This window comes from Macaca nemestrina, chromosome 1, assembly GCF_043159975.1.
Source record: "Macaca nemestrina isolate mMacNem1 chromosome 1, mMacNem.hap1, whole genome shotgun sequence".
In the NCBI taxonomy this organism is placed as follows: Eukaryota; Metazoa; Chordata; class Mammalia; order Primates; family Cercopithecidae; genus Macaca; species Macaca nemestrina.
The window spans coordinates 103,126,638-103,153,858 of NC_092125.1; the positions used below are offsets into that span (position 1 = coordinate 103,126,638).

A 27,221-nucleotide genomic window follows, 5' to 3' on the forward strand; every position below is an offset into this window, starting at 1 on the left:
GAACACATAGGAAGCAGAGTAGGGGTTAATGGGAATACTAGTTGGAGATAAAGGCAGGGACAGCAGCTAGAATAAGACTGTTTAGCAGAAAAGGAGCCTGGGAGGAACAAGGCGAGGAACTGCTGTAAGGGGAACGGTACTGCCCCGGCCTGGTGCGCCTCTTCTCCCAGCACGTGGGCGGCCCCGCTCCGCGGCCTGGAACTACAAATCCCAGGATTCTCAGCGGTGTGAACAGGAAGTGTCCTGTCCGGCCGTGGCGACGGTGAGGGGCGGCGGCCCAACGGCGGGAGATTCAAACCTGGAAAAAGGAGGAACATGGAGAGGAGAGCAGCGGGCCCAGGCCGGGCAGCGTGTGAGTGCGGGAAGGGTCTGGGAAGATCTCGCAGTGGTGCCGCTGGTCGGGGGCTTGGCTGTCCTGGGAGAGATTGGGGCGTGTGTCGGGCGTGGAGCCTGAGGGGCGAGGGCGGTGGGACTGCTCAGTGGGACGGGAGTCCTCAGCCCGGGCGCCGCGGGCCCGAGTGGAACTGTGAGCGGCGCATTGTCCCCCGAATAACGTGCTTTAAAGCTTACAAAGAATTTTCTCCCTATTTCCAAGTTCTGGGGTTCCGGAGTCGGGAGAATGTAGGTGGTCCTGATGGCTCCTTAAAATTCCGCAGTTACTGCTGGCTACCATACTTGTCCAGCGCTGCCACGGGACAAGACGCCTCAAGGGATCTGGGGGACTCTTGGGCTTTGAGATGCCGCTTTCGGACAATGCCTGTCAAACAGGGGGCTGAAATTACCCGGGCAGCTTGTTTGAAATGCAGATTCCCGGGACCTGTCCCAGAGCTTCAGTTCCAGAAGGTCTGGTTTGGGGCCCATAATCTGCATTTATAACAAGCACTGCTATGCTTCTTCCCCGACCCCAGGTGATTGTGAGGAAGGTAGTCCCTGGGCCACATTTTCAAAAACACTGTTTTGTTTTTTTGTTTTTGTTTTTGTTTTTTTTTTGAGATGGAGTCTCGCTCTGTCGCCCAGGCTGGAGTGCAGTGGCCAGATCTCAGCTCACTGCAAGCTCCGCCTCCCGGGTTCACGCCATTCTCCTACCTCAGCTTCCCGAGTAGCTGGGACTACAGGCGCCCGCCACCTCGCTCAGCTAGTTTTTTGTATTTTTTTAGTAGAGACGGGGTTTCACCGTGTTAGCCAGGATGGTCTCGATCTCCTGACCTCGTGATCCGCCCGTCTCGGCCTCCCAAAGTGCTGGGATTACAGGCTTGCGCCACCGCGCCCGGCCAAAAACACTGTTTTAGAGAGAGACAGACGAGTTGGAAGGTTGGAAGGGGCAGAAAAGTTCTATCTGATTTTCTGAATGAAAGGCAAAACCTGCTCCTTCTTCCACCCCTCCCTTCCTCTCTATTAGGATTCAAAAAGCAAAGTCCATGTCCAGTCTTCTGTTAAAGGAAAACTAGTTCCAGACCTGAGAAGGACAGGAAAACCGTTTTTTGTTTTTTTATTTTTTTGAGACAGCCTGTGTATGTACAAAATCCCTCCCATCGCCCACAGTCCTCAGTTCATAACTCTGAGGTGATGTCATTCACTTACTGGTTTATTTTCCATGCTTAACAACCAACACTTGTTCCTTGTACACCCTGTTGGAGGAACTGATGGCTTTCCTGTGGTTGGCCAGTGTTTTCAAATCTGTATTTGGAGGGGGGTGTGTGTGTGTGCTCGCGCATGTGTTTTAATTTACTTAACTGCTCATTCAAATAAGCCCTGCCCTTGCCTGAATCATTGCAGAATATGCAATATAAGGAAATAGGATAAAAACCGGGAATGACATTAAGTACTGAGTCAAAGACAGATTGGCCAAGCTCTGCCTTTTTTCAAGCCCTCTGAGTTTATTTTCTTACTGTGTGTGTAGCTTTCTCTTACTCTTTCTGTTTGATTTTGTATCGTGTTTCTCAAGGAAAATAGAGAGAGGGGAGAGAAAGAAGGATTAAGGGAGGCTGTAACTAAGGTAAATTATGATTGCTGTCTCACTTGAGGGATTTGCTATTCTTGGGTTTGGAATCAGTACTCTGTATTTTATTTAGCTTGAAGATTCTTTTCCTCCTTGGGTGACCTATACCAAAAAAGGATAGTGAAGGTACCTTTGTGATCTTTTAAACTTTTCTTTGTCCTTCCACTTAATCTCAAGTGAGTGGCATGTTTCCCTCTGTTGGACTGCCTTTCTCCATGTTCTGCCTATTTATTCCTTAAGATCTAGTTCATAGCTAGAATCCTTTGCTTCCTCTGCTGCTTCCATTGTTTTTATTCATGGGCCATAATCATACTTATCACATTAGATTAATTTATTTAGATGTTTTTCTCTTCTAATAACAATAATCTTTGGGCGCTGTGGTTTACGCCTGTAATCCCAGCACTTTGGGAGGCCAAGGTGGGAGGATCACTTGAGCCCAGGAGTTCAAGACCAGCCTGGGCAACATGGTGAGACCCAGTCTCAACAAAAAATACAAGAATTAGCCAGACATAGTGGTGCCCTGTTTCAAAAACAAACCCACCAATAACTCTATTGTCCAGGCTGGAGTGCAGTGGCACCATCATGGTTCACTGCAGCCTAGAAGTCCTGGGCTCAGGTGATCCTCCCACCTCAGCCCTGCCCCGAGTAGCTGGGACTACAGGTGTGCACTGTCACTCCAGGCTAATTTTTGCATTTTTTGTCGAGACAGGGTCTCAACATGTTGCCTAGGCTGGTCTCAAACTCCTGGGCTTAAGTGATCCACCTGCCTCAGCGTCCAGAAATGCTGGGATTATAGGCATGAGCCACCATGCAGGCCTTTATCTCTGCATTTCTTAAGAGTAGGGGTCTGCTAGTCCAGTGCCTGGCATAAAGGAGGTATTGATGAATGAATAAATGAGTGAATGATGAATCCTGGTTGGTTCTATTACCTAACCTCTGAGAGAGTAACCAACAAGGATGACACAGGTCCAGTTCTTGGAGAACTCAGTCTAATTAGGGATAAGAAAAGGAGTTAAGTTTAAAGCCAAAGAAGGCTCTGGATGTCTCAGCTGGGAGGCACTGAAGGAAGTTCCATTAGTAGACTTGAGGAGGAAGAGGACAGGAAGATGGCTACAGAGGAAAAAGAAGTAATGCCTCCAGCACAGGAGGAGGCTGCCTATTAAAGGATATCCTGGGAAGAGAAGGAGGGACACATGGGAGGTGCTTCAGGTCTCTGAGCAGGGTTGCCTAAACAAGTCCGTTGAGAAGACGCTTGGGCCGGGCACGGTGGCTCATGCCTGTAATCTCAGCACTTTGGGAGGCGGATCATGAGGTCAGGAGATTGAGACCATCCTGGCTAACATGGTGAAACCCCGTCTCTACTAAAAATACAAAAAATTAGCCGGGCCTGATGGTGGCACGCGCCTGTAGTCCCAGCTACTCAGGAGGCTGAGGCAGGAGAATGGCCTGAACCTGGGAGGCGGAGTTTGCAGTGAGCCGAGATCGCGCACTGCACTCCAGCCTGGGCGACAGGGCAAGACTCCGTCTCAACAAAAAAAAAAAAAAAGAAAAAAAAAAGACACTTCAATGCTAAGACCCCTGTAATGCTCTCTTCATTGACCTTATCCCGTTTAACTCCTCAGATGAACGCCTCACAGCTGAGGAAATGGATGAGCAGAGGCGGCAGAACGTTGCCTATCAGTACCTGTGCCGGCTGGAGGAGGCCAAGCGGTGAGCAGAGTCCAGGAAGATGGACTCTTTTCTGCTCTCCCTTTCCACCACCCCACCCTAGGCATCTGCCCCCAAAGCAATTGCAACAGATGGAGAGTCCGTCCTGTGGGAAAGGGCAAGCTGAAATAACTTTTTAATTTTTTTTTTGAAGCAAATCCCAGTCACATCATTTTACCCCCTATAAACTGCAATATGTATCTCCAAAATATGTGGACGTTCGCTTATCCAACTAAATTATTTAAATACTTGGAAGATCAATACCCAGCCCATTTTCAAATTTTCCTGCTTGTCTTAAAAAAAAAAAAGAAAAGAAATCTGTTTTTACAGTTATCTTATTCAAATAAGGATCTGAAAAGTTCACTAATTATATCTGCTTGTATGTCTTCTTTAATCCAGAGCAGCCCATCTCCTTTTTTCAGTTCATTGTATTATTGACTTGCTGAAGAAAACCGGGTCATTTTTCCTAAAGAATATCCTACATTTTGTCTCTATTTCTTTTTTCTTTCCTTTTGTTTTTTAGAGATGATTGTCTACTTGCTTTCTTATGTCATTCAACTTGTTCCTCTGTACCCTGTATTTCCTATAAATGAATGTTGGCTTAATTAGATTTGGGTTCAACATTTTTTTTTTTTTTTTTTTTTTTTTTTTGAGACGGAGTCTCGCTCTGTCACCCCGGCTGGAGTGCAGTGGCCGGATCTCAGCTCACTGCAAGCTCCGCCTCCCGGGTTCCCGCCATTCTCCTGCCTCAGCCTCCCGAGTAGCTGGGACTACAAGCGCCCGCCACCTCGCCCGGCTAGTTTTTTGTATTTTTTAGTAGAGACGGGGTTTCACCGTATTAGCCAGGATGGTCTCGATCTCCTGACCTCGTGATCCACCCGTCTCGGCCTCCCAAAGTGCTGGGATTACAGGCTTGAGCCACTGCGCCCGGCCGGGTTCAACATTTTTGATAAGCAACATGGCGAAACCCCATCTCTACAAAAAATACAAATACTAGTCAGGCATGGTGGCATGTGCCCATAGTCTCAGCTACTTGGAGGGCTGAGGAAGGAGGATTGCTTGAATCTGGGAGGTCAAGGAGGCAAGTCAGCCAAGATTGTGCCACTGCACTCCATCCTGGGTGACAAAGTGAGCCTGTGTCTCCAAAAACAAACAGGAAAACCTGGATGGGCACTGTGGCTCACGCCTGTAATCCCAGCACTTTGGGAGGCCGAGGCGGGCAAATCACCTGGGGCCAGGAGTTTGAGACCAGCCTGGCTGACATGGTGAAATCCTGTCTCTACAAAAAAATACAAAAAATTAGCTGGGCGCGGTGGTGCATGCCTGTAATCCCAGCTACTCAGAAGGCTGAGGCAGGAGAATCGCTTGAACTTAGGAGGCAGAGGTTACTGTGAGCTGAGATCGTGCCGCCGCACTCCAGCCTGAGTGAAAGAGTGAGACTCTGTCTCAAAAAAACAAAAACAAAAAAAAACCGTTTTTGACAAGAAGTCTTCATTAGTGTTGGTGGGTTTTTTTTCCCCTCCCTCAGATCCTTTTACCCCTTATATACTGTAATATATATATATATATATATATATATATATATATAAATGTGATATTTAACATATGTAAGATATGTGTTCTATATCACATCTTATAGAAAGAATACAATGTCTGCTTGTTTCAATTTTAGTGATGCTAAATCTGGGAGTTTAGGTGAAACCAACCTGATTTACACGCCATAAAATTTCCCATTAACTTTTCATCTAATGCCTTCATTCATTGTTGGTCTACATCAGAACTTATTATTTTATCAAGGGTGTAAAATGACTATTTTCTAGTTCTGTCATTTCTTCCATATTTACTAGCTGAAATCCTAAAGAACATTCCCTCATCATCTTAGGACTATTTGGTTACCCTAAAAGTCAATCTGTATAGGAAAAACAGGATACATACTTAATTTTTTGCTTTTAATCAATAGGATACTTTTAATTTTCTTAAAGGAAGTCAATAGGATGGGGCAATCAGGAAAAATCAGGTGTCTAAGGCAGGGAAGACATGGAACAATGTATTAACTGGCTCTCTTTTTGGAAACAGGTACTTTCCAATTAGACCCCAATATGTAGGGAAGTTTAGAGATTCCATCTGAGAAGACTTTAATCTCTCCCTTGTACAACCACCAGTAATAATAATACTTTACATTTATATTCAAAGTGTTTTCACATTCATTAGCTCATTTGATCCTGGCAGCTGCCCACTGAAGGAAATACAGGTGGCATTATCCTCATTTTGCAAATTGTGCAACTGAGGCTCACAGAGGTGAAGTAGGAGAGATGGTTGGAAAGCAGGCCTTCATACTCCAAGAGCTGTGGTCTTTCTGTTCCTTTGTGCTACTTCCCTTCCATCAGCCCCACTACCCTCATCATCATCAAAGCTGGGTTATGAGCCATGTAGATCATTCAGGCAGACCTTTCTGCACCCAGGTTCTCGGAGAACAATCCAGAATGAAAGAAGTGAGCACATTCTGTTTGGTTTAACAGTTAAAGATGTAACTAGGGCCGGGTGCGGTGGCTCATGCCTGTAGTCCCAGCACTTTGGGAGGCCGAGGCGGGTGGATCACTTGAGGTTGGGAGTTTGAGACCAGTCCAACACGGAGAAACCCCATCTCTACTAAAAATACAAAATTAGCCGGGTGTGGTGGCATGTGCCTGTAATCCCAACTACTCGGGAGGCTGAGGCAGGAGAATCACTTGAACCCAGGAGGTGGAGGTTGCAGTGAGCTGAGATCACGCCACTGCACTCCAGCCTGGGCAACAAGAGCAAGACGCCATCTCAAAAAATAAAAATAAAAAAAAGAAAAAAAGATGTAACTAGACTGAGTGAGAAGCTATGTAACAGTTAAGCCTCACTGAAGATGGGCAGATTCAGGATCTGTCAAGGAAGATTTGCTGGGTGGATGGGGCTGAGGGTTGGCCAATGCAGATATTTGGGGCAGCCTGGGAGAAAGTGGGAACAGACAGGCAATGGGCAGAGAGGGGAGCTGGAGGTAGGGCAGGAACAGGAAGCAGAGGAGGGTCAGGGGCCACTTAAAAGGAGGGAGAGGCGGGGCGCGGTGGCTCAAGCCTGTAATCCCAGCACTTTGGGAGGCCGAGGCGGGCGGATCACAAGGTCAGGAGATCGAGACCACAGTGAAACCCCGTCTCTACTAAAAATACAAAAAATAAGCCGGGCGCGGTGGCGGGCGCCTGTAGTCCCAGCTACTCAGGAGGCTGAGGCAGGAGAATGGCGGGAACCCGGGAGGCGGAGCTTGCAGTGAGCCGAGATCGCGCCACTGCACTCCAGCCTGGGCAACAGCGTGAGACTCCGTCTCAAAAAAAAAAAAAAAAAAAAAAAGGAGGGAGAGAGGGAAGTTCCTGTTGTTCGAATAAATCACTGTGGTCTGCCAGAGTTTGTGAGAAGGTGCTCTCATGTTCGTAGCTGGATGGAAGCCTGCCTGAAGGAGGAGCTTCCTTCCCCGGTGGAGCTGGAGGAGAGCCTTCGCAATGGAGTGCTGCTGGCCAAGCTGGGCCACTGTTTTGCACCCTCCGTGGTTCCCTTGAAGAAGATCTATGATGTGGAGCAGCTGCGGTACCAGGTGGGAGGATTGGACTCCACCTTCTACCTACTTCCCTTCAAACGATCCCTTCTCCTCAAAGCTATGAGGGTACAGTGACCATATAACTTATTGTCCAAATCTGGATTAAAAAGGAGTGTTATTAATCTATGTTTTTTTGTGCTGGTAAGGATGGAAAATTCACAAGATACGGTCCTCTGGTTCCCCTCTGCCCATCTCTCCTGAATCTTTAAGCTGTAGTCTGGGCTGTACCCACAGGGAGTGCTGAGAACTGTGGAAATAGATTTTCTTTTTCCTTCCCTTTCAGGCAACTGGCTTACATTTCCGTCACACAGACAACATCAACTTTTGGCTGTCTGCAATAGCCCACATTGGTCTGCCTTCGGTAATACTGGGCCTGAAGATTGGTATTCATCTTTACTCCTTACCAGCCACCGCCCCACAATCCCATGCTTTATCTCCCTGAACCCTTTAGCCCTATTTCCATGTGTCTTCTAAACTAATCTAAGAGAACAGTTCCTTGCAGCTGTGTGTCTTTGAATCAGGTTATCTTTTCTCTGCCTCCTCTTCCCTGTGAATGAAAGGAGGTGAAGTTTCCCGGGCCTGAGTGGCACGGTTCCCATTATGCAGTAGGGGGTGCAGGAGGGCCTGCTATGTCATGCTCGTATTGGCCAGCCCTATCTCCACCAAATTTCACAGTGTGAAGCAAGGGTATACACATCCCTAGGTGGTAGACTTTGAATTAGAAGCCTAGGTCCAAAATCCCAACTGGACACATGATTTCATTCTTTGAACCTCAATTTGTTATTTGTCTATAAAATGTGGATAGTGAGCCCTGCCTTGTCTACCTTACAATGTTGTCAGGAGGATCACATGGTCTGTGTGAACTCCCTTTGTGAATTGTGAAGAGGTATACAAATGAAGGCATGATAGGATTCTACAATGTATGGTTTCTTTCTGCTTTGTTTTTCTTCGCTGTAGAAAGGAACTATAATACAGGAATCAGCAGTAAAGTAAGACACTTTAATGGGAGGCAGAAGCAATAGATGTCATGTGTCTTCAGTGGGACTGGAATACTCTAGGTCTCTAAATTTGGTCTTTTATTGTGAATCTAAATGTAATGAAGATATATTGAGGTTAGGCCTCATTACAGTTGTCAGATGGCATTGAGAAGCCATACCTGGTGCCACTCGGTTCTTAGAAGGTCTCTCATTGATCAGAAGCCGCTGGTTTGGAGACAGGGATAACAGCCTGACACTTTTGTGGTTCTTGGCAATACATGCCTCATTGGGCCCTCCATGGGAGTAGGCCAGCTCTCCAGCATACCACCTCTCTGGCAAGGGTCTAAGGTGAGGCATGCAGGCTCACTGTAGACATCTGGAAGACAACTGGGGGCTTGTTTTTGTTGTTGTTGTTGTTGTTGTTGTTATTTTTGGAGGATATGGCTTATATCCTGTAGCCTTGATAGCCTTATCTGGTGTTTGGTTAATCCAGGGCACCCTAGGACTATGTGTCTGTGACTGAGCCTTGGCTTAGTATGCATCCGCAGTGCCTTTCTTTTATACTTTTTTGACTTGAAATGGTTGGGGGAGACTGACCTAGATACCCCAGGTAACAAGGGAGCGCACACCTCAGGTTGGAGAGGAAGACCCATGCCTCGGCACCCCCCTCCATATTTGGTGCTGCTTAAAGGTTCCCAATGGCAGTAACTGACTGGTTTCTCTTCTAGACCTTCTTCCCAGAGACCACAGACATCTATGACAAAAAGAACATGCCCCGGGTAGTCTACTGCATCCATGCTCTCAGGTGAGAAACCTCAAATTTTATCATCCAGGTTCCTCTAGGTGGATGCAACCAACAATCAGCAGCAACAAACTCAGCGAGAAGGATGAAGGGTAGAGCACAGGGAGCCCTGCTCAGGCGAGTGAGCTTTCAGATTTTCAGAGTTGTGTTTAGATTTGTGTGCATGTCTGTGGCACATTTATGTATGGCCTGTGTGGGTGAAGGGGAAGGGCAAGCAGGGTACCAGAGGCAGGAAGGTAGCAGGGTAGGGCCTTCAGTGTGTAACTGGGCATAAAGGAATCAGAACAGGACCTATTGAGAGCAACACAGGCAAGCCACTTAGTGTGGATGGTGTAGGCGCTTTGGTCCTACTTACAGCCAGCCATCAGCAACCAGTTGTCTAAATCACAGCAAGTGACTGACCAGTTCCTTGTGTTTCTCTTTCTGACTTCATTTCTCATGTCCCTTTGTGCCCCTGTGCCTTAGCTCAGCAGGTATCTGCTCTGTGCCCTTCCTGTCCTCTGTCTCCGTTGAGTGACCTGCTACTGCAATGTGGCCTTATCTGTGAAGCCTTCCTAATCCCCTCAGACCCCCAACACCATCTTATTGACCTTCTGCAGCACTTTCCTTGGGCTGATTTATGGTCATATTTCTTTATGTGGGTTGGGGATGACTTGAGGACAGGTGCTGAGTGGTCTTCATCTCTAGGTCCCCATAGTATCTCCTTCAAACCCATCGTGGGCAGAGTGTCAAAACGAATAGGCCCCAGTGCCTTCCAATGCCTTCCATTTTTTCCTAGTCTATTCCTCTTCCGGCTGGGATTGGCCCCTCAGATACATGATCTATACGGGAAAGTGAAATTCACAGGTAAGCCCAGCTCCTTCCCCTACCACCGCAGCCTGGGCAGGGTCTTGGGGGTTCTGGACCTGATGAAGGGCACCTGTGGCATCATTGCAGCTGAGGAACTCAGCAACATGGCATCCGAACTGGCCAAATATGGCCTCCAGCTGCCTGCCTTCAGCAAGATCGGGGGCATCCTGGCCAATGAGCTATCAGTGGATGAGGCTGCAGGTAAGGACTAGGCTCTGCCCTGCCAGGAGTAGAGCCAGTGGGTATGGGAGGGCTCCAAGCCTCACAGCCATTGGATGGATTCTGGCCAGCCCTCGTCCACAGATAGGGCCATAAGGCTACCTGGTTTTCCTGGCCCCTGAGGGTGGGAAAAAGGATGACGTTAGAGTGTCCTGCTACTGGTTGCGCTCCAGTCTGGGGTTCACTCTGGCCTCCTGACCTTGTTTCCATGCCCCCTCCCAGTCCATGCAGCTGTTCTTGCCATCAATGAAGCAGTGGAGCGAGGGGTGGTGGAGGACACCCTGGCTGCCTTGCAGAATCCCAGTGCTCTTCTGGAGAATCTCCGAGAGCCTCTGGCAGCCATCTACCAGGAGATACTGGCCCAGGCCAAGATGGAGAAGGCAGCCAATGCCAGGAACCATGTAAGGAGTAGTCTTGGGTTGCAGGGACCGAAAAGTTGAGTGGCTGGAAAGTCTTGAGTGAAACCAGGACTCCTGTCTGTCATGTCTCTAGGATCCAAAATTGCTTCTTAGAGAAACCATAACTTGTCAGTGATTTTAGAGAAATAGGAAAGGAACTTGGAAGAATGATGAAAATTCAGAAAAGAAGACTGGAGAAGAGGTTCTTGGGGGATGATCTTCAGGGAAGCCTGAGAAGGGCGCTGGAATGTAGAACAGAATGAGATTGGACTGGAGGTTCCAAAGGTTGGTTTGGCTTAAATGTGTCAGTGCCAGGTGTTTAGACCCCACAATTTTCTGAATTCTGAGCAGACTGACCTTTGGCCTTGGGAAGGTCCCCAGAAGAAGAAATAAGTGTAGCCAGGGAGGGAAGAGCAGGACAAGAAGATTGAATTGGGTTTCGCAGATTCCCTCTCAATGGAGTTTTTGCAGGATGAAAGAGAAAGCCAGGACATCTATGACCACTACCTAACTCAGGCTGAAATCCAGGGCAATATCAACCATGTCAACGGTAAGAGAGATCAGGCAGGAGTGGTTTGGGGGTGCCCTCAGGGTAAGCCCCTGCACTGGGAGGTTGGGGGATAGCTTTTCTCAAGCCAGAAAGCCCTGTGGTCTCACTTGGGCCAACTCTTGCCTCTGGGAAAGATCAGAGTCCAAGGAGTATGTGCACTGCTTTCTGGCCATCAGTGTCTAGAGGAGAAGTAGTGTGTCCAGGAAGTTTCTGTCTGACTGGAGAACCACAGAGAGGAGCAGCTCTTGCTGCTGGGGGGAAGTTGGACTGGGGTCCTTCAAGAGGAGCAGTGTGGATAATACATGAGGAAGGGGGATCTGGGTAGGAGCTGTGTGAAGGCTCAGGATAGGTAGGCATTTGCCTGTTTGGGTGAGGATATCCCTGGGGTTTGGGGTGGTGAAGTGAGAAGGCTGTGAAGACCAAGCTGAAGAATTTGGGCTGAACCAAATGGGCCCAGGAACCAAGGGGGAAAGGGTCGGGGTAACTCCGGGCAGGCAAGAAGAGGGCAGATTCCTGGAGCTGGACTAGGGGATTATGAGAGGTGGCTTTCTCACCCTGTCTGTTATGGAGTCTCTTTTTTTTCAGTCCATGGGGCTCTAGAAGTTGTTGATGACGCCCTGGAAAGACAGAGCCCTGAAGTCTTGCTGAAGGCCCTTCAAGACCCTGCCCTGGCCCTGCGAGGGGTGAGGAGAGACTTTGCTGTCTGGTACCTGGAGCAATTGAGCTCAGACAGAGAGCAGAAGGCACAGGTTAGCCTCTGTCTATTACCTGCCACCCCCTCTATGTGACTGTAGAATGGGAGAGGGCCTCTTACTCAGGGATCACCACTGTTGGTCCTTTGTATTCTGTAAGTGCTGACTGCATGTTTAAATGGTTAAATCACCCCAAGGCCTAGTAGACCAGACTGATCAGCTTCTGTCCCTGAGAGTCCCCCAGACTGACCAGGAGGAACCCAAGGACAGTCGCATAGGCAGTAATGTGCTCCCCCATTGCTGAACTGGTGCCTCCACTTAGCAATCTTGTTTTTAATGCAGTTGACTTTTCCCCCGACACTATTTGTGTTGTCTGTGTTGTTATTTTACATGCTTGCTGAGCAAGAAAGGTTAAAGATGAGTTAATAGGGCTGGGCACTGTGGCTCACGCCTGTATTCCCAGCACTTTGGGAGGCTGACGCAGGTGGATCACTTGAGGTCAAGTCTTTGAGACCAGCCTGGCCAATATGGTAAACCTGTCTCTACTAAAAATACAAAAATTAGCCTGTGTGGTGGCACGTGCCTGTAATCCCAGCTACTCGGGAGGCTGAGACAGAGAATCGCTTGAATCCAGGAGGCGGAGGTTGCAGTGATTCGAGATTGTGCCACTGCACTCCAGCCTGGGCGACAGAGCAAGACTCCATCTCAAAAAAAAAAAGGTTAATAAGGATGAGTGAGCCAGCCTAAAGGGGAGAGGTATGATTGAGGTTAGGTGGCTGGGTAGACCTGGGAGCTCATGCTGGCAGCTTGTAAACCATGGTCTTGGCCCCAGAAGGACTCCATTCTACTGTATCTCTTCCCTCTCTTAGGAGCTGGGCCTGGTGGAGATTCTGGAAAAGGAGGAAGTCCAGGCTGGTGTGGCTGCAGCCAACACAAAGGGTGACCAGGAACAAGCCAGTAAGTCATCTCCAGGTCTGAGGCCTGCTCTGTGCATATCTTTGGCTCTTAGAAGAGTATCCCACCTCTTTGCTGGCTTCTGTGTTGGGCAGTGCACACTGCTCTGCTGCTGCTTCCAGCCTGGCTAGGGACTTCTCCCCTCACATAATCTGCTGTATTCCTGCTGCCTGGGGGGACACTACAGATAAGTTCATTAAGAACTTAGAGATAATGACATGCCAATACTGCACTGGGTCGGTCTCCTGGGGCAGACAGTTTTCTTCCAGGTAGTTTACCTATAATTTTGAGTTTCAACCCGCTTGAATTCCTTTGGCTTCTGAAATGTAGTAATTTTCTAGAATATGAGCAAGAAGCTCATATTCTAACTCCGTTTCCCTTGAAAACATTATATACAAATTATAATTCTTTTTTGTTTGTTTTTGCTTTTGTTTGAGACAGAGGCTCACTCTACTGCCCAGACTGGAGTGTAGTGGCACAATCTCAGCTCACTGCAACCTCCACCTCCTGGGTTCAAATGATTCTCTTGCCTCAGCCTCCTGAGTAGCTGGGTTGACAGGCATCTGCCACCATGGCAGGCTAATTTTTGTATTTTTGGTAGAGGTGGGGTTCTTTGTGTTGGCCAGGTGGGTCTCAAACTCCTGGCCTCAACTGAGCTGCCTACCTTGGCCTCCCAAAGTGCTGGAATTACAGGCATGAGTCACTGGGCCTGGCCACATATATAATTATTTATTACAAGAATGCGAGTTAGTAATTGTCTTCCTCCAAGAGATCTATCTGCACTGCAAGTATGAAGAGAAACAGTGCTGAGGCAAAATGCAGTAGCCTATGGACATTAGACCTGTTACAGTTGCTTGCCTTAGTCTGGACTTGCTGTCAGGTTTAGAGGTTGCTCAGTAACCATTTGCCTTCGTCTAACAGAGCTTTCCAACATTCACTAGCTTTCAGTAGCCCCCAGGCCACTCCTGACTGGCTGCTTTCCTAATCTGCTCAGTTCATTCCCGATTGCCGATTGCCGCTGCCAGAGTAATCTCTGAAGCACAGATCTGATCTTATCTCCCTTGTTGAACATCTTCAGACCTTCATGGATTCTTGCATTATTTAGCCCACACTTTAGTCCTGTCTGTTTGTCCTGGCAGATAAGACCTTTCCAGAGTTCTTCGCCAGCTCTTCTGTTCACATTCCACCCAGTTCAGCCTAGCAAACTATCTATTCTCCCTAGATTGCCCTCCAGCCTTTCCCGTCACCGGCCTCTGGTCCTTTGGGTTACATTTCTCCCGCATTCTCACCTGTTGATAAGCAGGTGAAAACATTCTCCAGAGCTGTCTCCAAGGCTTCCTCCTCTGTGAAGTCTTCCTGCTCTGCCAGCCAGAATCCCTCCTCCCCTGCTCTGCCATAGCATTGTGTGGGGGTTGGGGGAGGTGGACTTCTAACATGACATTGACAGCAGTGCACTGTAAGTACTTTGGTATCCTTAGCTCTTCCCAGTAGATTGTGCTCTCCTTGATGCCAGTGCCCCTATCTGCTTGGCATTTTGTTAGCCACGGAGTTTGTAAACTCAGACTACGTTGAGGCACCACAGCCCCTTTTAAGCTTACTGCTGCCCTTTGCAGCAAATGGCTCCACCTTGGAACTGGTTCCTTATTTCTCTGTGCTGTCATCAAGCCTTGGTCCCTAGAGCCCCCTGACTAACCTCATCTTAGTTACGCTCCATAGCCACCTGTCAATCTTGTGCTCACCACCTTAGGAACTCACCCTCTGCCATGACAGCCACTCTGTGTTACATGCTGAGCTACTCAATTTCAAGGCCTGACAAATTGCTTCTTACAGAGCCTCTTCTTAAAGGGACCCAGCCCCTTTTCTTCCTGAACATTTAGAAATGCATTTTAAACCTAGCAGAAAACCTCACAGGTTTTTCAGAGCAGTTACAAAGCAATTTCCCCACCAAGATCCCCCAGCAGAGCCTAGTTGGTCAGGAGAGTGGAGATGCCACTGAATGCCCAGCCTGTACAACCTGTTGCTCTCCTCCCTTGCAGTGCTCCATGCTGTGCAGCGGATCAACAAAGCCATCCAGAGGGGAGTGGCGGCTGACACTGTGAAGGAGCTGATGTGCCCTGAGGCCCAGCTGCCTCCAGTGTACCCTGTTGCGTCAGCTATGTACCAGCAGGAGCTGGCAGTGCTCCAGCGGCAGCAGCAGGGGGTAAGCCCCAGAAATATGGGTCTAGCTCTGCAGCCCCCAAGTAGTTGGAGGGATCAGGACAGGCAGCCCAGGCCACCCTCTTGTGAGTGCAATATGAGATGCTGGCACAAGATTAGGATGGGGAAAGAGCTACCATCCCTGCCTTACTGAGCATATTTTAATAGCCATTACCTTGAGCAAACACTGCTTTATATACTCACTTAATCCTTAAAAAGACCCTATGAGGGAGGCATTCTGTTTTAGAGATGGGGAAACTGAGATGCAGAGGTTAAGTCACTTGCCCAACACAGCTGTGAGTGCCAGTGCTGGGAGTGGATGCAGGGGCCCATGCTTTGAACCACTTCGCTGTCCCACCTCGTCCCAGTCCATACCTCTTCTCTGACAGTGAAGTGACAGGGCCCTCACTTAGGGACTTTTAGTCTGTTGGAGGAGTTAGAATACACCTGAGGGTCCAAAGAGAGACACAGGGAGAGAAGAGCAGATGACATAGGTGGAAGAAGTCTTCAGACCAAGGAAATGGAGGAAGCAGAGCTGGAAAAGCTTCCTGGAAGAGAATCAATAGAGAATTACACCCACAGCAGGTGTTTATAGAGCGTCTACTCCCAGCATGACTTGGATACAGGCACAGCCCTCAGGAAAGGCATAGTTCAACATAGGAATGACTATGTACAAGGAAGCATAAAATAAGTACTAAGAAGTAAAGCATTGTGACTAAAGTTGTGGACTTTTGAGCTGGGCTGCATGAGTTCAAATCTGACTCTGCTAGTTCTTAGCTATGTGACATTGGGCAAGTTAATTACTTTCTCTGCTGCTCAATTTCTTTGAATATAAAATGTGAACAATAATATGTTTACCTCAGGCTATAGGATTAAATGAAGTAACATATTTGCTTAGAGAAGAACCTGGAAAGTAAGCTTTAGCTATTAATATTATTGTTGTTGATGTTCACAACATTCTGTTAGGAGAAGATAGGAAGGGGGCTGGACATGGGGGTTCACGCCTACAATACCGGCACTTTGGGAGATCCAGGCAGGCAGATCACTTGAGACCAGGAGTTCAAGACCAGCCTGGCGAACATGGTGAAACCCCATCTCTACTAAAAATACAAAAATTAGCCAGGTGTGGTGATGGCACATGCCTGTAATCCCAGCTACTCCAGAGGCTGAGGCTCAGAGATCTCTTGAACCCGGGAGAGCCAACATTGCGTCACTGCACTCCAACCTGGGCCACAGAGAGACTCTATCGCAACAAAAAAAGAGAAGAAAATAGGAAGGGTGCTCTAAACAGAGGGCACAGCATAAGCAGATGTTTGAAAAGGAGAAGAAGGCAGGGCAGGGAAATGGGGCCAGAGCTTTTTGGGTGTGTGGTGCAGTGCAGTGTGGAGGCGACCACTCCATTTTCATCTCTGTATACCCAGGGCCTAGTGCAGTTCAATTTTTTTAAATTTTATTTTAAGACAGGGTCTGACTCTGTCACCCAGGCTAGAGTGCACTGGCATGATCTCGGCTCATTGCAACCTCCACCTCCTGGGTTTAAGCGATCCTCCTGCCTCAGTCTCCCGAGTAGCTGGGACGACAGGTACGCGCCACCATGCTCAGCTAATTTTTGTATTTTTAGTAAAGACAAGATTTTGCCATGTAGGCCAGACTGGTCTCAAACTCCTGAGCTCAAGCGATCTGCCCATCTTGGCCTCCAAAGTGCTAGGATTACAGACGTGAGCCACTGCACCTGGCTAATGCAGTTCTTGATGTGCAGTAGGGACCAATGGGAGCTGGTAGAGCTTACTTGTTAAGTGTGGGCTTTGAAATCAGGCAGCTCATTTTGACTTACATTATTGGTTGTGGGCTCATCCATGAAATGGGGATATTAATGGTACTATGGTTCTATTGTCGGCTTATGAAAATTAAATGATAATGTATGTGAAGTACTTATAATTGAGCACATAGTAAGTATTCTCAAGCATTTCGTATGATGATTATTAGTGAATGAATCAGGCCACTGGGGTTTTGGGATAGAGACACTGGGATATTTGAGAACCTTGGGGGCAGGATGGTGAATAGGCCTTTAGACCTTTCACCTGCCCACTTGGGAACTGGCCCTCCCACCCATTGTAGGAGCTTGGCCAGGAGGAGCTCTTCGTGGCTGTGGAGATGCTCTCAGCTGTGGTCCTGATTAACCGGGCCCTGGAGGCCCAGGATGCCAGTGGCTTCTGGAGCAGCCTGGTGAACCCTGCCACAGGCCTGGCAGAGGTGGAAGGAGAAAATGCCCAGCGGTGAGAAAGGCTTAGCCACACACTGGGAGTGAGGGATGGGGAATGCAGCCAAGACTCAGCAGTCTTCTGTTGGAGACTTGCCTTGTGTATGATGTCCCATTCTTGGGCCCAGGCCCACCCTCTGGGTCTGTTCACAGTTCCCTCGCCTGTGTTTCTTCCTGGGAGTGGATGGGGTCACAGTCATTCCTCTTTTCTTCCTTGATTCATTCTTTCCTAGCAGATGTTTGAGTACTGACCCATGTGCCAGATATTACTCTAGGTGCTGGGGAAACACCAGTGAACAAAACACTTTCTGCTCTTGTCTAACTTACATGCTAGTAGAGGGAGACAGATGATTAGAAAAGAAGATGAGGTGGCCGGGAGCAGTGGCTCATGCCTGTAATCCCAGCACTTTGGGAGGCCGAGGCAGGAGGATCACCTGAGGTCAGGAGTTTGAGACTAGCCTGACCAACATGGAGAAACCCCATCTCTATTAAAAATACAAAATTAGCTGGGCGTGGTAGCACATGCCTGTAATCCTAGCTACTCTGGAAGCTGAGGTAGGAGAATCACTTGAACCCGGGAGGCAGAGGTTGTGTTGAGCCGAGATTGCACCATTGCACTCCAGCCTGGGCAACAGGAGCGACACTCCGTCTCAAAAAAAAAAAAAAAAGAAAGAAAGAAAGAAAAGAAAAGAAGAAGAGGCATAGAGAAAAATAAAATAAAATAGGGCAAAGTGAGTAACGGGTAGAGACATAGTAGGGACGGTTTTTCTGTTTTACATAATGTAGTTATGCAAAGCCTCTTTGCTGAGGAGGTCATTTTGAAAGAGACCTAAAGGGCATAAATGATTGCCATGAGTCTATCTGGGGCAGAGGCCTTGAGAAAGCAATGTGCATGGTGTGTTCAAAGAACACCAAGAAGCCAGTGTGGTGGAGTCAAGTGAGGAAGAAAGAGGAGTGGGAGATGAAGACCAAGTAGCCAAGGCCTGACCATGTAGGACTCTGGTTTTTACTCTGAGTGAGGAAGGAAGCCATGGGAGGGTTTTGAGCCAGGAGGGAGTTGATCTGACCTATTTCATTTTTTTTTTATTTTTAGAGACAGGGTCTTGCTCTGTCACCCAGGCTGGAGTGTAGTGATGCAATCACGGCTCACTGCATCCTTGAACTCCTGACTCAAGTGATCCTCCCGACTCAGCCTCCCAAGTAGCTAGGACTATAGGCACATGCCACCATGCCTGGCTAATTTTTTAATTTTTTGTAGAGATAGGATCTCTATGTTGCCCAGGCTGGTCTTGAACTCCTGGGCTCAAACTATCCTCCCATCTTGGCCTCCTAAAGTGTTGGGATTACAGGTGTGAGCCACCATGCCCAGCAATCTGATCTACGTAACAGGATCTTTCTGGCTGCTGTGCTGAGAATTGACTGCAGGGGTACAAGGGGAAAGTAGGGAGACCTGTTAGACAGCTATTGGAGTAATCTAGGCAAGAGATGATGGGGGCTTGGCCTTGAGCGGTAGTGGAGATGGGGAAGAGGAGTCAGATTTTGGATACATTTTGAAAGCAAACTGACAGGATTTGGTCATATAATAGATAAGGGGTATAAGAGAGAATGGAATTAGGTATGACTCCAAGATTTGGGGCAAGATGGGAGAGATAGTGGGACACGCAGGTTAAGCAGGGGAATCAGTTCAGATGTGAGCTGTTGGGTTTGAGGTGCTTGTTAGACATTTACTTGGAAATCACAAGGAGCTGGCTGGGATAAATGAATGGGCTGGAGATGTGCTTTCGGGAGCATATGGTGTTAAAGTCATGAGATTGGGTGAGATCACCTACAGTGTGAGTATGGAGAGAGAAGAGGTCTGGAGACTGAAGACTGGGGTGCTCCCATGTTTAGATGTCAGGGAGGAACCAGCAGGGGTGTCTCAGAAAGCACAGCCTGTGAGGCAAGAAGAGAACTAAAAGAGTGTGGTGTCCTGGAGGTCAAGTGAGGAAAATCGTTCAACTCTTTCCCCTGACTTCTGGCTGATGATTTACATGCTACTCACCTCTCTGCCCTTCACCCCGCTGCCAGTTACTTCGATGCCCTGCTGAAATTGCGACAGGAGCGTGGGATGGGTGAGGACTTCCTGAGCTGGAATGACCTGCAGGCCACCGTGAGCCAGGTCAATGCACAGGCCCAGGAAGAGACTGACCGTGAGTATAGTCTGGAGCTGGGTGGAGATGGCCCAACTTAGGCAGCCTGTCCCTTAGCCGTAAGTCTAGGGGCCCCCCACACACCTAGATCTCTGTTTCTTAGGGGTCCTTGCAATCAGCCTCATCAATGAGGCTCTGGACAAAGGCAGCCCTGAGAAGACTCTGTCTGCCCTACTGCTTCCTGCAGCTGGCCTCGATGATATCAGCCTCCCTGTCGCCCCTCGGTACCATCTCCTCCTTGTGGCAGCCAAAAGGCAGAAGGCCCAGGTGAAGTTAGGGCTGGTCATCAGAGCAGGAAGAACATTCTCTGTGGGTTGCACTGTACCCAGTCTGGCAGAGCTCTATTCTGATGGACACAATGGCTTCTGGGTGGGGGTCGGGGGGTGTTCCAATCTGGTAAAGAAGGATGGCCCCCATTGCCAGGGCAGTGGACAGTCCATGGGAAGAGCACAGACCTGGGAGCCAGAGAACCAGGCTGGATTTCCCACTCTGACCCTTAGTGACCATGTGACCTTGAGCAAATCCCTTGATATCTCTGAGCTCTATTTACTCATCTGTAAAGTACTGCCTACCTGGTCCTACCCAGCTCCCAGAATGAGGGTGAAAATTAAATGAATTGACAAATGGGGCAGGATTTTGAACCTGAAACGCCCTGAGTATATTGCAGTAGAGAGTGGTTGAGAGCCCAGGCTCCTGGGCCAGACTACTGGAGCCTACGTCCTGGCAGCCTGACCCTGCACGTGTTACTTAACCTCTCTGTGCCTCTGTTTCATTACCTACAAGCTTGTGGCAGTAATGAGCGTATCTCATAGTTATGGGGTGTAAGTGAGATAATATGACAGTAGTACTGGCTAACATTCATTGAGTCCTCACTCTGCGCCAAGCATCATTTTATGTGCTTTACAAGTATTAATGCCTAAGAAAGTGCTTTAGAATACTGCCTGGCACATAGTCAGTACTCAATAAAATGTTAGTTTACAAAGTCTATTATTAATGAGGAGAGTTGGGAAGGAGTAGAATCTGGGGTTGTGTGAGGCAAGGAAGGGTTCAAGCCTTTATCAGTCTGACAGTGTGGCAGGCATGGGATTACTTAACCTGTGGCCTCATGTAATCTTCCCACTACCTTGTCGGGTAGAGGAGTGTGGAGCAAGAAAAGGAAAGAGAAGGTAAAAGTCATGGTCAGGATCAGCCTGAGAAGTTGCAATGAGGCCTAGGGGAGTGGGGCGTGGGGGCAGGTAGGTGGAGCCTCCAGTGTGGGCTATCCCTGGACATGACTGAGGCACAAGAGCACGGAATTGAGCTGTTGAGAAGGTGGTGGATGCTGAGGGTTTGAGGAGCTATGCAGAGCCTCTGTGGTTCTGGAGGTGCTGTGGCCAAACTGAGTAGAGTTAAAAGCCCAGCAGGAAAAGAGAGCCTTCTGAGCCTGGCCACATCCCAGGGAACCACATGCCACACGTGCCCACACACAGGACAGGGAGCTGAGTAGAGATCACTGTCCCTGTGGCTCCCAATGCCTGCCTGCAGTTTGGTTCCCTTAGGCATCTTGGCCTGGGAACCTAGAGAGATTAGCTTGGGGTCTCATCTTTTTTTTTCCTCCCTCAATCTACCAGGTGACAGGGGATCCTGGAGCTGTGCTGTGGCTTGAGGAGATCCGCCAGGGAGTGGTCAGAGCCAACCAGGACACTAATACAGCTCAGAGAAGTAAATGGGCTGAGCAGGGGACCCTGGGAGGGGAGGGATGTGGGCTCAGCAGCAGCCCAGATGGTCAGGCGGCCTCCCTGGTCACCTCCGTCTTCCTTCAACCTCTGTGGTGAGGCAGGCCAGAGTCAGAGCAGGAGGGCTGCTGTTCGGACTGCAGGATGGATTTCCTGGCAGTCAGCAGGGCAGGAAATTCTCAGGAGGTGAGAATCCATGGTTCACCCGCTGCCTCCCTCTATGCCTTCCTGTGGACACTTTCCCTGTAATGTGGGCGTGTGAGATCACACAGTAGTCAGAAATCCCATTTCTGCTGGTAACTTGAGTTTGGGTTCCAATAGTCAATCAGCTCTGGGTAGAAAATGTTTAGACTTGGAGTGAGAGAAGAGGAATTGGCAGGAGTTTGAGGAAAATAGGCAGACTCAGTGCAAGTAGACAGGGGTGTGCTGATGTGTGGTGCTGGTAGTGTTAGTTCTCAGTGGCTGTGGTCTCTCTGTCCATCTGTCTGTCTACTAGTGACTGGAAGGCAGATGCTACATCAGCCATTCCCACCTCTTAGGCTCTCTTCTCCTAAGAAACTGTCCCAGAGTCCTCTGCCCATATCCTGCCTTTATGCTTCTCTTTTGAGACAGGGTCTCACTCTTGTCACCCAGGCTAGAGGGCAGTGTACTGTGATCTCCATTCACCGCAACCTCTGAAGCAATCCTCCTACCTCAGACTCCTGAGTAGCTGGAAGTACAAGCATGCACTACCATACCTGGCTAATATTTTTTCTTTTTTTTTTTTTTTGAGACAGAGTCTCGCTCTGTCACCAAGACTGGAGTGCAGTGGTGCAATCTTGGCTCACTGCAACCTCCACCTCCCAGGTTCAGGCGATTCTTGGGCCTCAGCCTCCTGAGTAGTTGGGATTATAGGCACCCACCACCACAGCTGGCTAATTTTTGTATTATTAGTAGAGACGGGGTTTCACCATATTGGCCAGGCTGGTCTCGAACTCCTGACTTCAGGTGATCTGCCCGCCTTGGCCTCCCAAAGTGCTGGGATTACAGGCGTGAGCCACAGCGCCTGGCCAATTTTTGTATTTTTTTTATAGAGATGGGGGTTTGCCATGTTGGCCGGGCTAGTCTCAAACTCCTGGGCTCAAGTGATCTGCCTGCCTCAGCGTCCCAAAGTGTTGGGATTACAGGCATGAACCACTGCTCTGGGCCTTTATGCTTCTGTTCAAGCTGATTTTCCTTTTATCAAGCCCCAACTCAGCCTAGCCCCACGCTGCCTCCCTCGGAGTGCTTCCTTGACTGCTGCTGCCTTTCCCTCCAAGCACAGTTGCATGGTGCTGCTTTTCATGTATGTGTCTCTGTCCATCCTGGGATGTTCCTGTCTACTCCTTCAGAAGGGTGATTTTGTGTCCTCTTTCATGGAATCTGTCCCTAGTGGACAGGCTAAGGCCCATGGGAGGGACTTAGGCAAAGTATTGACTGCTGTCTCCTGATGCCCCTGTCAGTGGCTCTTGGTGTGGCCGCCATCAATCAAGCCATCAAGGAGGGCAAGGCAGCCCAGACTGAGCGGGTGTTGAGGAACCCCGCAGTGGCCCTTCGAGGGGTAGTTCCCAACTGTGCCAACGGCTACCAGCGAGCCCTGGAAGGTGCCATGGCAAAGAAACAGCGTCCAGGTAATGGCCCCAACCTGACCCTCCTCTTCTCTGCCTGCCCCAGCCACCCCTTGCCTACTCTGAACCTTTTCTGCTTGCTTGGTTTCTGCTTAGCAGACTCAGCTTTCTGGGTTCAACATGACATGAACGATGGCACTGCCTACTACTTCCATCTGCAGACCTTCCAGGGGACCTGGGAGCAACCCTCTGGCTGCCGCCTCCACACCTCTCACCTGACCCGGGAGGAGATCCAGGTTGGCAGAGCCCCTGCAAGGGTGGGGGATTTTGGATGGGAATGCCCTGAAGAAGAGGCTCCCACTCCCTGAAAGACCACAGCATCTCTCTCCTGCCTCCACAGTCAGCTGTCACCAAGGTCACTGCTGCCTATGACCGCCAACAGCTCTGGAAAGCCAACACGGGCTTTATCGTCCAGCTCCAGGCCCGCCTCCGTGGCTTCCTAGTTCGACAGAAGTTTGCTGAGCATTCCCACTTTCTGAGGACCTGGCTCCCAGCAGTCATCCAGATCCAGGTGGCAGGCTCTGGCTTTCTCAGTCTTCAGGGCCTGGGCTTATCTGGGCTCCAGGGTATCCACCCTGCTTCCTTTTTACTGACATGGGAATGATCTTTCGGCCTCTAAATAGTAGTGGTTAAAAGCATAGGTTCTGGACCCAGACCATGTACGTTTGAATCCCAGCTCTGTCACCTCTTAGCTGTGTGACCCTGGCAAGTTACTTACCCTCTCTCCCTCAGTTTCCTCACTGGTCCCTCAGTCTTTTCATCTGAAAAATAGGGCTAATGAAAGCACCTACCTTATAGAGTTGTTATGAGGATTAAGTTGGGTAATATCTCAATTGTTTATAAATTGTGCCTGGGAGGTAGGTAAGAACATGGTAGAAGTTACCATGCTATTTATGTCATCATCATCACTATCCAGAGAGTAAGAGCTGCTTTTTAGCTTCCCCAAGGGAAGAGTGAAATAAGATTTAGCTGGGTGCAGTGGCTAACACCTATGATTCCAGCCAGTCAGAAAGCTGAGGTGGGAGGATTGCATGAGGCCAGGAGTTTGAGGCTGAAATGAGCTATAATGGCACCACTGCATTCCAGCTTGGGCAACAGAGAGAGCAGAGTGAGACCCTGTCTCTAAAAGTGTGTGTGTGTGTGTGTGTGTGTGTGTGTGTGTGTGTGTGTGTGTTTAGTAAGACATCAAGGCTTAGACACCAGGAGGGCTCGAAGAAGTGGTGGTTAAACAGAAAAGGGGTGAAATATCCTTTAGGAAAAGAAGAGTCTTCTACCTTTCCTCTCCAACCAGCCCTTCCCATTTTTATTCTTCCAACCCGTGGATGGTCCAGTGTGGCCTCTGAGACTGACCTGTAAGTAACTGAGACATGAGGCTGGTAGAGAAGATAGCCAGAGGCACTGTGCAAGCCAGGAATCATGGCAGTTGAGCAGATACCTTCCCAGGCAGATGTGATCTGGAGGGCCTCATGGGGGTGCTGGCAATGTAAAGATGCTTTCATAAACTTTTTGAATGCCAAGAGCATGCCACTTGGCACTAGGCAAGGGTGGGAGATGGGTGCGAGGCCTAAGGGTGAGTAATCACATCTCTCCCCTCACAGAAATTGGAGTACACTTGATGTTAGACATTGTGATAGGAGGGACACAAAGACAACACCAGAGGACTCCAAGGGAGACAGATGTGCAGACCGGGACTGGCAAATGGCCCTTGATTATGACTGACGGTATTGGGGGGTAATTGAGAGCTTAGGCTTTGGGGTCAGAAGGTGGAGTTTGCCTCCTGGTCCTACCACTTCTGGGTCATATGACATTGGGCACCTTACTTATGCCCTCTCTAGCACTCAGTCTTCTCATTCATAATGATGGTGCTCACCTCATATGTTGATTGGGAAGATTCAATAGGAAAATTACATGTAGCACTTAGTGTGGTAAGTGCTCCATTGATGGGAGCCATTATGAGATTTTGTTTTCAGGGCATTGGTCCCAGAACTCAATACAGAACTTTAGTGAGCTGTATTTAGTGGTCTGAATCATAGGGATTTCTCCATCCTAAGCCCAGTCTGGAATTTCACACTAAGGCGATGAAAAACCACACCGACAGTGAGAAAGAAGATGGAGTCAGAGGGAACATTTGTCACTAGTACCAGAGCTGTGTGGGCTGTGGCCTGGGTTCTGGGAGACAGAGAAAGAGAGAGGTAGCCCAGAGCCTTGAGCCTCTTGCCAGGGGAAAGGAAAATCCAAAATGAGGCTGCCTAGGTGTGCTGAGACTTTATCTCCCAAAAGCTCTGACCCACCCTGGCCAGAACCCCAGCCAGGGTCCTGAATTCTGACCAATTCAGAGGCCTTAAGGAGCCTGGTGGAGGTTGTGTAGTGGGAAAGAGCAGAGAGCAGACCACTCTCTTTCACACCCACAGCAACTTCAGACCACCCACAGCAACTTTCCAGGCAGTACCTGGAGGAGGAAAAGAAAGAGTCCTGAGGGCAGGCATGGAAATGGGGCTTCCTGACATCTAGGCTCCAACATGGACAGCTGGCATCATGGACCAAGCTATCCTCTTTTACATCCTTTCCCAACAGAGGGGCCATGTAAGCCTCGAGGGAAAGCTGGCAGAACTGGCTTTAGGAAGGGTTGGGGGCAACTGAATGAAAGGGGTTGCTCCCTTGCTGGGCACGGTGGCTCACGCCTGTTAATCCCAGCACTTTGGGAGGCTGAGGCAGGTGGATCACAAGGTCAGGTGTTCAAGACCAGCCTGGCCAACATAGTGAAACCCCGTCTCTACTAAAAATTAAAAAAATAACTAGCTGATCATGGTGGCAGGCGCCTGTAATCCCAGCTATTTGGGAGGCTGAGGCAGGAGAATCCCTTGAACCTGGGAGGTGGAGGTTGCAGTGAACATGGGGACTAAAAGACAGGAAGGGCCAAGCATGGTGGTTCATGCCTGTAACCTCAGCACTTTGGGAGGCCGAGGTGGGAGGATCACTTGAGTCGAGGAGTTCAAGACTGACCTGAGCAATATAGTAAGACCCCATCTCTACAAAACATAAAAAATTAATCAGGCATGGTGACACATGCCTGTGATTCCAGCTACTTAGGAGGCTGAGGCGGGAGGATCACTTGAGCCTAGGAGGTGGAGGCTGTAGTGAGCCATGACGGCACCACTGCACTCCAGCCTTTGAGACCCTGTCTCAAAGGAAAAAAAAAAAAAAAAAAGATGGGAAGGATTTCAGTGGGTAGAGATAGGGCTGGGAACAAGGGTGGGTATAAAAGGTTTGGGGACAGAAAACCATAAGGCATGTTTAGAAGAAAGTGAAAAGTCTGATGCATCTAGGATCCTTAAGAAGGTGGGGACCAGTGGAAAGTCAAATAGGCAGTGTGGGGTCAGATGGTTGAAAACTTCTGGAAATAGGCTGGGACAGTCTAAGAGGTACTTTAGGAAAATTAATCCCACACAAGCTTGGAGTGAAAGGGAAAAGGCTCCTAGGAAGGAGACTGGAATGGAAGAGGGCCTTGAGATTTTAGAGACCAAAGGAGGCATGATTTGTGCAGATGTCAGTTGGACCCTTTGCAGCAGATCAGCTAGGGGAGAGGCCATTGGCCTGACAGCTGAATTACTGGGGACCTTGGTGGGACGATTTGCTGAAAGCTAGGGTCAGGAGCTGGATTGTGTTGTAAAGAGAATGTGAGTTATGAGAGCATTAGTGACCTGCTGCCCAGGTGGCCCCTGGCAGAGATGGTGAGCACACGGCTTTGTGCCTGTACACACTTCGCATCCACACAACCACATTCATTTCCAGACTGCTCTCTGCCCACTTTCTGTGCACATGAGGGAGGGTGGAGTGTGTGATAGGGTGTGGGTGGTCTGCATATGGGTGTATGAGTGTATTTTAGGCTGATATGGTACATACTTTGGTGAAGTTGGTGAGTAGGTGTATGCTTTATTATCTTTTAGGACTGTATCTTATAGTTGAGTTTCTGTGAAGAGGTATTGGTTAGAGGTGTGTGGGTGTGGGTATGTGGGTGTTTGTTCTGGGACCAGGGAGTGTGGCAGAGGGCATTGTTGGCTATGTGCAGCCATTTGGTCTTCCCCATGAAGTTGGAAGTTCTTTGAGAACAGGGCCACTTTCCCCTTCCCCCTCTATTTAACTGCCCACTTCCGTTCCCTGGAGAGCCCAGGACAAGGATTTTCTTAAAAGCCTCCCTGACCAAAGGAGACCTACTTGAGTTACTGCCCTTTCTCTCCTGATTTGCAGGCTCACTGGCGGGGTTATAGGCAGCGGAAGATTTACCTGGAGCGGTTGCAGTATTTTAAGGCAAACCTGGATGCCATAATCAAGGTAGCTACAGTGGTTTTGGCAGGCTTCTTTCTCTCGAAAGACCCTCTGAGAACAATCTTGCAGTATTGTCACCTCCTTGTGATCTCTGGATTTGGCTGAATTGGCCTGGGACTGAGGGTG

The 27,221-nt window shown here is 49.0% G+C and overlaps 1 protein-coding gene across 5 annotated transcripts in view; it reads left to right on the plus strand.

Annotated features, from left to right (window-relative positions):
* Window positions 1-253: 253 nt before the first annotated feature.
* Window positions 254-27,221, plus strand: part of LOC105498056 (IQ motif containing GTPase activating protein 3) — a 46,037-nt gene continuing 19,069 nt past the window's right edge. For 2 of the 5 annotated variants that reach the window (XM_011769843.2, XM_071083577.1), the window contains exons 1-20: window positions 254-352; window positions 3,622-3,709; window positions 7,163-7,319; window positions 7,606-7,683; window positions 9,028-9,104; window positions 9,880-9,947; window positions 10,038-10,151; window positions 10,392-10,570; window positions 11,039-11,117; window positions 11,703-11,866; window positions 12,679-12,766; window positions 14,800-14,963; window positions 17,078-17,235; window positions 19,287-19,408; window positions 19,512-19,675; window positions 21,019-21,109; window positions 22,605-22,772; window positions 22,866-23,005; window positions 23,110-23,280; window positions 27,018-27,101. In XM_011769843.2, the coding sequence (XP_011768145.2) occupies window positions 316-352; window positions 3,622-3,709; window positions 7,163-7,319; window positions 7,606-7,683; window positions 9,028-9,104; window positions 9,880-9,947; window positions 10,038-10,151; window positions 10,392-10,570; window positions 11,039-11,117; window positions 11,703-11,866; window positions 12,679-12,766; window positions 14,800-14,963; window positions 17,078-17,235; window positions 19,287-19,408; window positions 19,512-19,675; window positions 21,019-21,109; window positions 22,605-22,772; window positions 22,866-23,005; window positions 23,110-23,280; window positions 27,018-27,101 (2,391 nt within the window). In that variant the 5' untranslated portion in view covers window positions 254-315. Of the gene's footprint in view, window positions 353-2,072; window positions 2,126-3,621; window positions 3,710-6,281; window positions 6,311-7,162; window positions 7,320-7,605; window positions 7,684-9,027; window positions 9,105-9,879; window positions 9,948-10,037; window positions 10,152-10,391; window positions 10,571-11,038; window positions 11,118-11,702; window positions 11,867-12,678; window positions 12,767-14,799; window positions 14,964-17,077; window positions 17,236-19,286; window positions 19,409-19,511; window positions 19,676-21,018; window positions 21,110-22,604; window positions 22,773-22,865; window positions 23,006-23,109; window positions 23,281-27,017; window positions 27,102-27,221 lie in introns of those variants that run through there. The other 3 variants (XM_024798036.2, XM_011769844.3, XM_071083576.1) reach the window with 3 other exon arrangements.